Genomic DNA, 14,340 nt, shown 5'->3' with positions numbered 1-14,340 from the left:
AAGAGACCAAATGTGACAAATTTTGAAGTTTGTTAGCTGAAAGGGATTCTCGGGGTGCCTGAGCCATCGTCAACCAAAAGCGGTCTTCTGACTTTCGGATTACCTATGCAAGCCCAGGCATTGAGGTCCCTGCCACAAAACCCAGCTGCTCTGGCTCACCTCAGGCACCTGACTTTACAGTTGGGGAAGCCAGTACGTGGAAGGCTATGCCCTGACTGAGCTGTGGCCCTCCAGGACGAGGGGCCACAGCTGACCCAGCAGCCGTCTGTGGGAACGGTGCTGCCTGCTGCCTGCTGGCAATCATTTCTTCTGTTTCTACCCTTTCTTTCCCCAGCCCCTCCCCTCCTGTCCGGTTCTCCTCTTAGCCTCTGGCTAAGTCTCTTTGCCTCCTGGCCCCTTTGCCTTCCCTTCCCTTTTGCCAAGGAGGCTCCTGACGAAGGCCCGGAGACAGGTGGGAGACAGCAGCCTCTGCTCTGCCCCTCAGGTCTTTCTTTACCTCACCTCCAGTCTCTGGGAGATCCCTGGCTTTAAGGAAATCCTTCGATGAAAGTCTGCAGGTTCTTCTTACTTCTGGACGTTAAATCTCTACTTCCGGCCGGGCGGTGGTGGCGCACGCCTTTAATCCCAGCACTTGGGAGGCAAAGCCAGGCGGATCTCTGTGAGTTCGAGGCCAGCCTGGGCTACCAAGTGAGTTCCAGGAGAGGCGCAAAGCTACACAGAGAAACCCTGTCTCGAAAAAAAAAAAAAAAAAAAAAAAAAAATCTCTACTTCCATGGAAGAGAACCACCTCCGGAATGTGCTTTTCTCCTAGTTTGGGATATTGTCAGGAGGCCATTCTAATGGGCTTAAGAGAATCACTCCAACATTGCTGGTCTTGACGGGGCTAGAGAGAAAATGCTTATTGATAATGACTCTGCCTTTGGAGACCTTTGAATTCTTCCCAACATACCTTCTTATGCCTGCCTAAACATCTTTACATCACAGACTGGGTGATAAACCTATGTTTTATATACTGATAAAAGGAGACCCTCCCCTGGATATGTGGCCTCTGGTTATCAATATGAATTAGTAGAATGGGCACCGGTATATAGCCAGATGGTCTGACTGAAGAAATCGCTGAAGACTCCAGGTCACACCATATAATGCCGGTGGAAGCAGTTTGCACAGGTGTGAAGCATTTGCTGCCACCATTTGCTGTGGCGCAGAGGTCAGGCATCACCCTTACACAGTCCCCTGCACCCCCCGCCCCGTTATACTGCTCTTCCCATCAGAGCTGATGCAGCCTCTAATTTCTCTGGGTGGAGGGAGTAGATGTCGACCTGACCCCCGATCCTTTTGATTCTCTCCCTCTAGATTGTAAATTCACCTGCCACCCAGAGTGCCGCAGCCTGATCCAGCTGGACTGCAGACAGAAGGAGGGGCCTGCCCTGGATAGACGCTCTCCAGAAAGCACTCTTGCCCCGACCTCCAACCAGGTAAGCAGGGGAGCCTACAGGCCGTGCTGGAGAGCAGCCCCTGTGGGTGGCTTGATTCCCTATATACAGGCTGTTCTGCCAGGTGGAGCCTCAGACACACCCTTCCAGGGGGAGCTGGGGAAAGTGACAAGGAGAAGTCTGATTGGCCCAGGGCTCTGATCCAAGTATGGGTGCAGGTGGGAACAGAGTGAACCCTAGAGAAGTTTCTAGAAGGTCTGAATGGCCCTCATGGGCCTGAAGTTCTACATGTCATCTTGCCTTTAGATCATAGATCCTTCCAGACTTCTCAGACCAACCTTCAAAAGGGGTTGGGCAAGTGTTCTTTCTCTGCTTGACGCAATGGGAGCGTGGTGTCCTCAATGTCTCATGATTCTGAGCTTTGCAAAGCACGTAAACGACAGTGCATGTGAACTGTAATGTTTAGGGTCCGGGATGCCGACAGAGGACAGTATGTATTGATTATTATGTAAACATTCATCGGTTACCTGTTATATACCAAGTGCTGTTGAGGATAGGCATAATAAAGGATAACATCAAAATGGTCCACAGAGAGCTTACATTCTGGTGGGGGATTGTAACACAACTGACTGGTATATGCTGGGACATGCGTGTAGTAAGTATCAGCCCAGTGTTTTGGGTACACAGTGTAATTTTTTGTGCCAAGAGGAAAAAAAATCAAGGAAGGCTTCCCCGAGGAGGTGATATTTGCCATGGGCTTTTTCCTGCAGGTTGAGGGAAGTAAAGTGTGTCCTAGGATATTAGCCATTTATTAATTTGACAAGGTTTTAGGTGTCCCATATACTCCAGGCCCAGGAACATAGAGGACTTGGAGATACAGTTAAGAAAAAATAGCTCTTTCCTGTCCTGTGTTTCCAGCCAGGTGAGGAAGGGGCAAACTCCGACCCTGAAGAGGGAAAAACAGGCAGGCATTATGGAGGAGTCATGAGTGGGTCTCAAGTCCCCACAGCCTCCATGCATAAGCTCCACGGTGTTCAAATGCCTGGTACACCTGTGGGCGTTCCCAGGTCCCCTGTTGTCTCCCGTGGAAAAGCATTGTTAGGAAACAAATTTGACACGTACTTTTACAAGGTTAATACCGAACTGGTCCTAAGTTGTGCCTTGAGCATTTTGATACCTCTTCTCCAGTCTTTGGAATCACGGCTGCTCTAGAGTAGCCTGCAGCCAGGCTTCTGGGTCCAGCCCGGTCCTCACACGACTCGGGAAGCACTGATGAGCAATGTTCGTCTTGTGGTTTTTCTGGTGCTGGCGGTGGAACCTGAAGCTTGCTAGCCTGGTGCTTTGACTGAGCTCCACCCTAGGCAGCCAGTTAATGAACACCCTCCTCCAAGATAGAGGTGGGGGTGCAGGTGGCACACACCCCTAAAAGCGTATTTACACAACCGTCTTGTCCAGTTTCCCTTTCTCTTTGGAGACTGTCTGGTCTCTTCATTTTTGCTTCCAACCCTACCCACACACCCCATCCTGGAGCCCGGTTCCCCACTACTGGATCTGCCTCTTGGGGTCCCTCCATGCCTCCCTCTAGAACAGCAGGCTGCAGAAGGAAGCGATGTGCCCCCTCCCCCGAGACATCTGGTCATATCTGGAGTTGGTTTGGGTTGTTGGCTGGGTGGGTGCTCCTGGGACCCAGAGCATAGAGGCTAGGGCTGCCGCTAAGCGTTCTGCATGTTACAGTATGACCACAGCTGGCCCCAGCTGTCAGCTGTGCTGAGGTGGTAAAGCCTCTAGGCTGTGGGCCAACTCCCAGGGCTGTGGACAGAGGCTGGGAAGCACATGGGTTTATGACACACCGTCTCTTTCTTGGAATGATGGCCAGGAGGGGTGCTTTCTAGTAGTTCATCGGACAACAGAGCTCTGTCTGCCTTGCCTCCTCGGAAGAAGAGGCATCCTAGAGCCCTCTGGCTAACTGAATCACAGCTGTCCATCACAGAAACAGGCCTGCAACATCACAGAGCTGTAAGAAACCCACACGGTGCTAGTGGCCCCAAGCAGCCAACAGCTTGTGTGGGTCCGGGTTCCTGGGGTGCTGTGGCATGTGACCTGGACAGGCTTGGCCCTAGCCTTCAGTAGAGTACCCCACCAGGCTCTGTGGGGAAAGCCAGGCTTTGAACCACCCACCCCCCTGTCCGTGCTGGTGTCTGCCTTTGCTTGGATTCTATTGCATATGAAGGTAGCCTGGTGCTCTCCTCCACCTGGCTATTGAACCCGTTGACATCTTCCGGTGGATTTATTGAGGCAGGGGCCTGGGCCTGAGCTCCACTAGGTGAGGGCCCGTGTCTGTTGTGAGGTCTCATCCTGGTGACATCCCTCCTTTTCACTGACCTTTTCCCTTTGAGGGAAAGAAGGGCATAGATTTTTCAACAGCTGGAGAGAAGCAGTCTTACATGGATTATCATGCATCCCCTCTTCTGTACAAGCTTATACCTGTGTGTGTGTGTGGGGGGGGGGGGTGGTACTGGGGATCGAACCTGGAGCCTTGTGCACTCACACGAGGCATTCACGATCCACCACTGAACTGCAACTCCTAGCCCTTCATACATTTTCCAAACTGTGACTGAGATCATCCTAAAGATCGGATTTGGCCTTCACCTTTCTGAAAGCAATAATGGCCGATTTCTGGCTGTCTCAGCAGAGGAAGGAGGGGCAGGATGGCTCAGAGCTTCAGCTGCAAACTCCTGAGGCCACTCGGCGGTCCCCGTCCCTCCCGAGGAGGGCACTGATAGTTGCCTGCTTTTGCCAGCCCAAAGATCCATGGTTTCAAGTCTTTCCTCAGCGATCCTGACGGCGGATGCCTTTCCCTTGGGTACCCTTCGTGTGATTGGACACGTCTCCTGCAGGCCTACCCAGGTCCCGGCTTCAGCCTCGGCCTGTTTGCCAGAGAATGCCGTGGCTGTTAGTTGAGGGGCAGGACACATTGCTGGAACAGCTGTGGTTCTTTTTGGGGGGGCATCCTGAAGTGTTTTACATTTCCAGTGGCTTTAAAAGTGCTCTTACCATGTAACTCAGTGATGAAAGCCCTCAGTGGCTCCCCAGCATGCTCACAGTGAGGCAGCCTGGCCCCTCTGTTGCTCCTGTGAAAGCCCAGCTCAAGCAAGGATGCTGCGCTTGGCTGTCCTTTGATTCCCATCCTACCCTGCTCTCCGGAGCCAGGCAGCTCTGGCTGGTGACACACTTTTTTTTTTTTTGACATGGAATGTGCAGATTATAAGAGACGAACCTAAGCAGGCCCCTGTCATTCAAATTCCACTCCCCAGTGCCTGTATTTCCTTCTACCCAATAGACTGGAGTCTCCTACCAAGCGTAGCCCCTCCCACGGCAGTTCCTGGGGCAGTTCCTTGGCGTGATCATGCTTGGGATCATCCTGGCCCTAGCCTTATTCCACATGACTGTAATTTCAGTTCTCTTTGCATACAAACAAATTAAAATGTATTTGTGTGTGTGTGTGTGTGTGTGTGTGTGTGTGTGTGTGTGTGTGTGTGTGTGTGCAGGTACATATGTGCACATGTGGAGGCCGGAGATCAACTCTGGGTGTTATTTCTCAGCTGTCCACCTTATTTTTTGAGACAGACTCTCCCTGGAACCTGATGCTCACTGATTAAGCGAGGCTGGAGGGGCAGTGAGCTCCAGGCATTCACATCCCCAGTACTGTGACCGCAAGCATGTACCACTGCCCCCAGCTTTTTACATGGTTTGGGGGGATCAGCCCTTTGGAGTAGGTGAAAGTCCACTCACCCATCTGACAACCAAAACTGTGTCCCCATACGGCCAGCTGTCCTAAGAGAGGGGACAGATCACTTCCTTCTGCGACCTGCTGCTCTAGAGGAAGGTTAGGGAGACCCCCTAGTAGTAGATCCAAGACTGAAGCCACAACTCGGGTCCTTGTGTTTGTGCGGCGGCGGGCTCCGTTGTTGGGTGTGTGCATACCAGCTGAGCCGCCTCTCCGCAAGCGCATACATCCGCCTTATTAACCCTGCAGCCTAAACCATTGTACCACTGTGTAGGTGACCCTGTCCCTCTTCTCCCAACAGACAAAAGACTCTCAAAGCTCCAGAGTGTATTGACCCGGCCTTTCAACCCAGCAGGTCTCTGTTTCCTTCTTTCTGCCTGCATTCCCACCCCAAACACTGGCAGACATACCCTCCACCATTGTCATCACGCTTCAGTTGAGCCCTGCCGCGGCTGAGAACTGACTCAGTTGGCAGGAGTCCTGAACCTCCTTGAACCACCTCCCCCAGCACACCGTCTCCCTTCCAGGCCTTGTCTTTCCAGGAAGTGCCATTGTCGAAGTGTTGAACCCAGGACCGCCACACGGGGGAGCCAGAGAGGAGAAGAAAAGAGTCTGAAAGGACAGGCTCTTCTTTTTGCTTTATTTATTTATTTTGGATTTTGTTTTTCCAGGTTATTTTATTTCTTTTAGAGTTTTCATACAATATATTTTGGTTATATTCTTTGCCCTCCTCCAAGCTTAACGAGTGCATGTCCCTTAATGTAGCCAGAGTTTTCCTGCCTGGCCCACAGTCAGGACAAATCTCTCTCACCTGCCAGTCCCACAGCCACTCAGACCCAACCAAGTAAACACAGAGACTTATATTGGTTACAAACTGTATGGCCGTGGCAGGCTTCTTGCTAACTGTTCTTATAGCTTAAATTAATCCATTTCTATAAATCTATACCTTGCCACGTGGCTCGTGGCTTACCGGCATCTTCACATGCTACTTGTCATGGCGGCGGCTGGCAGTGTCTCTTTCTGCCTTCCTATTCTCTCAATTCTCCTCTCTGTTAGTCCCGCCTATACTTCCTGCCTGGCCACTGGCCAATCAGTGTTTTATTTATTGACCAATCAGAGCAATTTGACATACAGACCATCCCACAGCACCTTAAGGCACTAGCTCCATTACAAAGATTCCTAGTAGATTTGCTTGTTTCAGCTGAGAGTTATATATTCCTGGTTTTGGCACAGCACTGGTGATGAGTCTAGGGCCTTCAGCATGCTAGGCAAGGGCTTATCACTGAGCTATACGCCCAGCCCTTGATTTGTTTGGTTGTTTATGAGACACAGTCTCCATATGGAGTCCCATTGATCTGGAACTCAGAAGCCTCCTACCTCAGGCTCCTGAGTCCTGGAATTGCCAGCCATGGTACCTCACCCAGCCATACTCCCCTGTTTTGAAGCTCCCTTGCTGGTGTGCACAGTTTTAGGATTATTACATCCTTATAATTGGCCCCTTTATCACTGTGAAGTAGCTGTCTTTAATTCCTGGTAACATTCTATGAACTGGTATTAGCATAGTTACTGAACTTTTTTTTTTTTGAGGTGCTGGGAACTGAACTTAAGACCTCACGCATAGCAGGCAAAGTGCTTTACCACTGAGCTCATATTCCCAGCCTTGCGCTGCCTTTGAATTACTATAAGCTTACTATGTCTTTTTCCTTTATTTTTAGCTGCTTACTTTTTGTGCATGCATGCATGTGTCTGTGAGGTCTGTGTGTGCGGTACATGAGTTGGAGTGTCTGGGTCCACACTCATGCATCCATATGGAGGCCAGGGAAGCGTGTTGGGCGGCATCCTCTGTCAGTCTCTACCTGCCTTGTCTCTCACAGAAGCTGAAGCCGGCCGTGCATGCCGGGGTGGCTGGCCAGGGAGTTCTCAGGACCTGCCTGTCTCCAGCCTTGAATGCTGGTTTACAGACGTGCACAGCCAGGCCTGGCTTCTTACATTCGTGCTGGGGATCCAGACTCCGGTCCTCACGCTTGGAGTTTCCTTACCCACGAAGCACTCTCTTTGACACTTCTTGTGTCTTTCTTCATGTGCTGTTTAGCAATAGAGATGTGCTCTGAGAAAAGGAATCTGTCCATTTGCAAAGGTCACGGGCTATGCTGACACAGACTTTGATGGTATAGTTTGGTACATTCCCGGCTTGTATGGTGTGTGTGTGTGTGTGTGTGTGTGTGTGTGTGTGTGTGTGTGTGTGTGTGTGTGTGCATTCCTTCAACTTCTTGTGTCTGAAAACAAGTCCTTATTTCATCTTTGTTTGTGAGCTCATCGCTGAGTTGAAAATTCCAAACTGAAAGGCTTTTTTTGTTACTTTAGTGACTCCATGCCACTGTTTTTCTGGTGTGGTTTCCAATTATAAATCTTCCGTTCTCGGTGTCCAGGGTCGTCTGCGTATGACACACTCTCCTTCCGAGGCTGTGTGCATGGTTCTCTTTATTGCAACTTTTGAATAATTTGAGTGTGGCGTGCCCTTTGTTGCTGTATGTTTCTTTTGCTAGAGATTCATTCACTTCCTTGGCTGTGTGAGTTTGTGTTTTCATCAGAATTGGGGAAATTGTGGGCGTTATTTCTTCATGTTTTCATGCCCTTGACTGATTTTTTTTCTGGAGGATTCCAGTTACATATATATCATTTGCCTACCGCTTATTACTTTGGTCTTTTTGGAGTTTTTTGTTTATTTGTTTTTATGTCTGTTTCCTTGGGGTGGCTGCTACTGCCATGACCTCAAATTCACTAATCCTCTCTTTAACAGTGTCTAACTTCCATTAACTCCATTCAGCATTTTTTCATCCAAATCATGATAAATTTCATTGCTAGAAGTAAGATTTGGTATTTTTAGATATACTTTATGTCTCTACTTAACTTTATGAATAAATATAAAAACCTCATAATGGTTATTAGTGTTTTTTGACTAATTCTAGCATCTAAGTTATAGATTTGTTTCAGTTGATTGCATTTTCTCCTCATTAAGGATAATACTTCCCTGTGTATTTGTATTTCTAGTAATTTTTTTGTTTGTTTGTTTCTTGAGACAGGGTTTTTCTGTGTAACAGCCCTGGCCATCCTGGAACTTGCTCTGTAGATCAGGCTGGCCTCAAACTCACAGAGATCCACCTACCTCTGCCTCCTGAGTGCTGGGATTAAAGGTGTGCGCCACCATGCCCAGCTATTTCTAATAATCTTTAATTGAATGCCAGACATTTCAAATTTTGCTTTGTTGGGTGCTGATATTTTCATAGCCCTATACTTGACCTTAGCTAAAAATGATATTTTTATATTCCTATAAATATTTTTGAACTTTGCCCTGGTACTCTGGACACTCGAAAATAGTTTGACCCTTTTGAGTATCACTTTAAAATCAAGTACATCATACATCATACATCATCTTGTTGCAAAGCGTGAGAATTTGAGTTTCAATTCTTAGAGGCCACAGGAAGATGGAGATGGTAGTGTAATCCTGGTGCTCCCGTGTGAGGTGAAGGATTTGCAGACGTTGGTGGACTAGCAGCATATACGGCAGTAGACACCACAGAGACCCTGTTTCAAAGAGATTGGGGGGTGAGGGTGAGCACCTGAGGTTGACCTCCACATGTACTGTGGCATGTGCACACACACACACACACACACACACACACACACACACACACACACGGCATACATTATCATACACACATGAGCATGCAGGAAGAAAATGGGTGGAGGGATCCAATACCTTCACCTGGTGCCCGATCCTTAATGCTGCTCTCAAGTGTATTCTGATGATGGGAGAAGCAGTTCATCCTGGAGGGAGTTCCTGTCCATAGTCCTATAACCCGGCTAAAGTGGCCTAATAAATGAATGACCTGGCAATCAGTGATGCAGATGGCATCTTCTGCCATCCTTTGCCCACCATAAAATGGAGACGACTCACCGCCTATAGTCTGTAGGCATTAGCATGAAGGCTGAAAAAGACAGAGAGTAGGGTCCAAGATCCAGTCCAGTCTCTTCCGGCAGAGTAGGAAGATGAGGGAGCAGGGTGCATTAGACCCCACCCGCTGTCTCGACAACTGTTCCCTGGGTTTCCACGTTCATAATTTAGCCTCAGTTTCTGTCCTGACTCCTTTCCTAGATAAGGCACTGATTGTCCCTCCCGGGGAATTCCAGAAGTAGCCAGACGAGTGCCAGCCTATTTATGCGTGCCAAAGGAAAGCTGGCTTTCTCTACTGCACTTGGCAGGTCCTGCCGTGGCTTCCTTTCTTGACCCCCTACTACTTCCAAAAAGTGCTGCTTAATCTGTCAGCCATTCACCCTCTCCAGAGATCCCTCCAGCCTGGGAGCTTCCCAAGGCCGATTTGCCAGGCACAGGGTGAGCTCATTTCTGCTGTGGCAGAGCCGGCTACCTCCAAAACAGGGAAGTGCCCAAGAGCCTGCCTTTAAAGAAGGATCGAACTTCAACTCAGTTCTATTTCCAGAAAAGCTCCAGAGCCCTGGAGGCATTTCTCTGCGCTCCTCACAGCCTGTGAGCAACGGACTTCTGAGGGGGCACACCATTCCCAAAGCTCTGAGGCTCATGGCAGCAGGGCCTTCCTTTCTGTGGGTAGTATCATGAGAGTTGCCATCTCACTGTAGAAGGCCCTCTCACCCCAGATTCTAGAAGACTAGTCTTGCACCTGAGGGCCACCTGAGGGAGAAGGCTGCTGAATAGAAATACCTATAGTCTAGGCTCCCCAAAGGACAACAGGAGGCACAGACCCTAAACCTGACCACAACCTGATCGTGTGTTTTTCAGGGAGTCTGCTTCATGCCATGGGCAACAGAGTTAATTCACCTCCACCCAGTGTTTACATGCATCCAGCCCCTGTTGGAACTGTTAGCCTGGCAGCCAAGCAAGAGAAGTGTGGCGTGGGCTAGTGTCTCTGAGAAAGTGACTCTCTTGTGAGCCTAACCTAAATGGTATACAGATGCTTATCTGGTAAGACAGGAAGTCATCTGTGGAAAAACAGCTCTCGGCTTTACACAGTCGTGTCACGCTCAGAAGTGCCGCCCCACGGATGGTAGATAGTGGTCTTAAGATTCAGCCAAAATAAGACATCTGGGAAAGGATGCTTCCGAGGAAGGTGTGGGAGGTGTGGTCATCACTGGGGGACAGGAAGCAGAGGACAGAGGAAGTGTGTGTGTGTGTGTGTGTGTGTGTGTGTGATACATAGATGTATGTGTGCATGTGGTGGCCAGAGGACAACCTCAAGGGAAATGCCTCAAGAATGCTATCTACCTTATTTCTGTGTGTTGGGGATGGTATGTGTAGGCGTGTATGTAGGGAGCACTCATGCATGTGTGTACAGGTGCATGTACTCATGCATGTGTGTACAGGTACATGTGGAAGCCTAAGGTGAGCATCAGATCTCTACCGTTGGCCATTTGCTACCTTAGTGTTTGAGACAGGGACCCTCACTGAACCTGGAGCTCACTGACTCAACTGGACTGGCCGGCCATCAAGCCCCAGGGGTCCTCCTCTTTCTGTCTCCCCAGCTCAGGAATCATAGGTGCATGGCGTCACACTGGCTTTGTATATGGGTGTTGGAGATTGAACACAGGTCCTCGGGCTGGTGTGACAAGCCCTTTATTGGCTGAGCTATCTCCCCAGCCCCCAGAAGAAGATTTTTGACAGAGAAAATAACGAAAGTGAAACCGTGAGAGGGAAGTGGTGGTTTGGGGAATGCGAGTATGCTGCCCCGCTGTACTGAGGGCACTTGCCTGTGGCCACAGGTAACTTGCTGGCCAGGCACGCAATGGAAGGGCCTTGAAGAACGCACTCTGAAGTTTGGAACATTACGTCATCAGTGGAGGGCAGACAGCAGTACTAACAGGGAGTCACTGGGTTTGAGAGCCAAGCTTCCGTTTCTGCATCTCTTCAATGTTTCCTTGCAGGGCAGCAAGGGTTAAGTGAGGCCACAGGATGTGTAAGAGCTCAGTCACTTCGACATGGCACACAGCTCATACCGCTCTCCCTCGATTCTACCACAAGAGGCAGGACTCATCTCTTATGCCCATCATTTCCGTCCAAACTCAAACACCTAGTTATGTAGTTCAATAGTTGTTCAATGAATGAATGAAAGCACCGGGAATTGGTGTCTGCATGGAAGGCTTTGTGATGGAGAACTTAGTGTGGGTGGAGCTTGGTCTTGGGAGGAAGGGGCAGGAACAAAGGATGCCCTTAGGAGGCTGCGATAATTTATGGGCGAAGAAATGAGCAGTTGGAAGGTCAAACAAGAAATAATGAGCCCGATTTCAGGCTTGTTAAGAGTGGGGCTACAGTGGTGTGCTGGTTGGTTCTTTGTCAACTTTGACACAAATTAGAGTCACCTGAGAAGAGGAACCCTCAACTGAGAAAATGCCTCCATCGGATTGGCCTATAGGTTAAGTCTGTGGGTCTTTTTCTTGATTAATGATTGATCGGGGAGAGCCCAGCCCACTGTGGATGGTGCCACCCCTGGGCAGGGGATCCTGGCTGGGTTTTATAAGATAAAAGGCTGAGCGAAGTGTTGAGGGCAAGCCAGTAAGTAGTGATCTGTGCTTTGGCTCCTGCCTCCAGGTTCTGCCCTGACTTCCGTCAGCGATGGACTGTAAGGTAGAAGGCAAAACAAACCCTTTCCTCCCAAAGCTGCTTCTGGTCATGGTGCTTCATCACAACAGTGGAAAGCCAACAGCAGAGACGTGGGGAGGGCTGAGGATGCAGAAGGTTACTGCTTAGGAGAGAGATTGAAAGCATTGGCGTAGATGAGACATTAGTGCTCTCCCCCAGTACGCTCTGGGAGACAGGAGTCCATGGGGAGAGTAGCTCTAGCTTGTCTACGAGGGGGTACGGTTTCAGGCAGTGCTGTAATTATGACAGTAATCATGGGCTAGCCCACAAGGACACAGAGTATGTAGAGTTCGAGGACAGAGTCTGGAATCAAACCCCACAGCGTTGATTCCTCTCCACCATTAGCTGGCAGGTATGACTAAATGACAAGTTATTAAACCGCCTGATTCTCCTCCTCTTTGTAAAACATCATAACAGAGTCTCCTCGTGTGTTTGTTGGAGGGATTAAATGAAATTATGCACACCGAGTTGGTGCAATATTAGCAAATGCTCATTTCAAAAATGTATATTTGGGGTGGGATAGCACATCATCCCAGTTTCCAGCTTCTGTTGGTGGGTCTTAAGTAGATCTGCATCCCTGATACCCCTCAACGGTGCAGAAATCTGAGGTCCACAGTTATTCCAGATGATTGATCAAGTGGGGGTAGGGCAAAACTCCCAGTTCCTGGGGGCTGTAGAGATGGCTCGGAGGTCAAGAGTACTGGCTCTTCCAGAAGAACTGGGTTAGATTCCCGGCACCCAAATGGCAGCTCACAACCATCTGTAACTCCACTTCCAAAGGATCTGACACCGGCATCTGGCCTCCAAGGGCACCAGGCCTGCCAGTGGTGTGCGGACACATGCAGCCCTGCCTCACAGCATCACCGCTTTTCTTGAACACGCAGACCCCCCACTGGATCTGACAAGGGCTCGGCCCGTCAGGATTCCCTGTGAGAAAGGAGTCAAGGTGGAAAGCGTGTCTTTCATCCTCTGACACTGAGTCAGGGAAGTGAGTCATTCACAACTTCAGGACTTTCACAACCTGCACAGTGTAGCTCGGGATCTGCGCAGCACACAGCGCGGGTCCAGACCCTGTTCCTGGCCCCATGGGCAAGACCAGGCAGTTCCCGTGCATTGTGGCTTACCCTTTAGAAGTTTAAAACCTGCCACCGAAGCTTCTCCACGTCCCCTCCCTTCCCAGGGCCAACTGATGCCACTACTGTTGATTATTCAGTGTCATGGTTTAACTAGATGCTCAAGGCAGCCAGAAGGCTTCAGTCGGGACTTTTCCCTGCAGAGGCTGCTCAATCGCTCTACTGGGTATGATCTTTGCAGATTTCTTTTTATCCCCCTCCCCCCGAATCCTGCCTGCAATCTTGGCTTTGCTGATCCTTATGCCTGGCTTCCTTCTGACCTTAGATCCATTTGGCAGGTGGGGGTGGATGCAAAAGATGATAGTGTAACCAGGAGTAAGGAGGCTTTGAAAGTAATGAGCTGTGATGGAACAAGTTACTTCCATCAGTTTTTTTTTCCACCTGTGAAATGGGCCCACTACCTGCTCTCAAGATCATAGAGTGGCCTGAGTGAAGTATGGCTATCAAAGGCGCTCTGAAGAGCCCTATTTAGAGCATCAGCTTTCACAGTGTTTGAAATAGCATGGAGCAATATTCTAAGAACACAGAGTCCCTGAGAGAGCTTTCTTCCTCATCTCTGGCATCCCATGTGCTGTGCACAAGAAGGGGCTTGTGCTACTTTCTGGGAGGCTCGAGCCTGGCGTGGAAAGGCTGTTATTAGCTATGCTTCAGATCACACATTTTGAGTACTGTACCACCCTTGTGGTAACACTGAAGAGCTCTGTGGGTGACCCCAAGGACACAGTGCGGTCACAGAGGGTCTAAGGCCTGCATTTCCTGAATGTTAGACCGCTCCATTGTACCTGGAGGTTGACTTTTATTAAAAAAAACTGGGAGGGGTTTTCTAGCTGGACAAAGAAGGTGGGGTGCTCTGGATGGCCTGGGGGTTATCAAAAGCCTCCTTTGAGCATCTGTCGTACCAACATCAGACATGGAAGCTGATGATACCAGCGTCCTTGGCTTGAACCACTGTCTCTGGGGAAAATCTTCCTGCCTCATGAAGAGTGTTGTGGGCAGAGCCAAGGCCTACCTTTAGTCCCATGCCAGAGAGACTGCCCCCAACTCCTAGCAAATTCTCCTTAGTCCTCACCCCAGTCTCTAGCCTGCTGTCTGCCTTGACTTGCCTTTCTTCTAGGAAGGGGGAGCTAGCAGTATTGAAGGTTCTGGGTTGAGGCACCAGCCCAGGGATGCTGCTATCTACTGGCTTCTCTTTGGGAGGATGGAACTGAACTAAGCCACAATCTAAAGCCCCTGGGCATTGGCAGATTTGACTAAGGAGGGGGCAGAAGGTTCCTCACAAAGTAACCACTGCTTAAAATGGAGTCTGCAGCTCCATGT

The 14,340-nt window shown here is 49.7% G+C and overlaps 1 protein-coding gene across 1 annotated transcript in view; it reads left to right on the top strand.

Moving 5' to 3' along the window:
- Positions 1-14,340, top strand: part of Rassf5 (Ras association domain family member 5) — a 68,144-nt gene that overhangs the window by 28,751 nt on the left and 25,053 nt on the right. The window contains exon 2 of the mRNA XM_052736853.1: positions 1,354-1,475. Within this exon, the coding sequence (XP_052592813.1) occupies positions 1,354-1,475 (122 nt within the window). The remainder of the gene's footprint in view (positions 1-1,353; positions 1,476-14,340) is intronic.

The sequence above is a fragment of the Peromyscus californicus genome, unplaced genomic scaffold, assembly GCF_007827085.1.
Source record: "Peromyscus californicus insignis strain IS unplaced genomic scaffold, ASM782708v3 Scaffold_14__1_contigs__length_90479793_seg_2, whole genome shotgun sequence".
Taxonomy (NCBI): Eukaryota; Metazoa; Chordata; class Mammalia; order Rodentia; family Cricetidae; genus Peromyscus; species Peromyscus californicus.
This window is presented reverse-complemented; position numbering and strand designations above follow the sequence as displayed.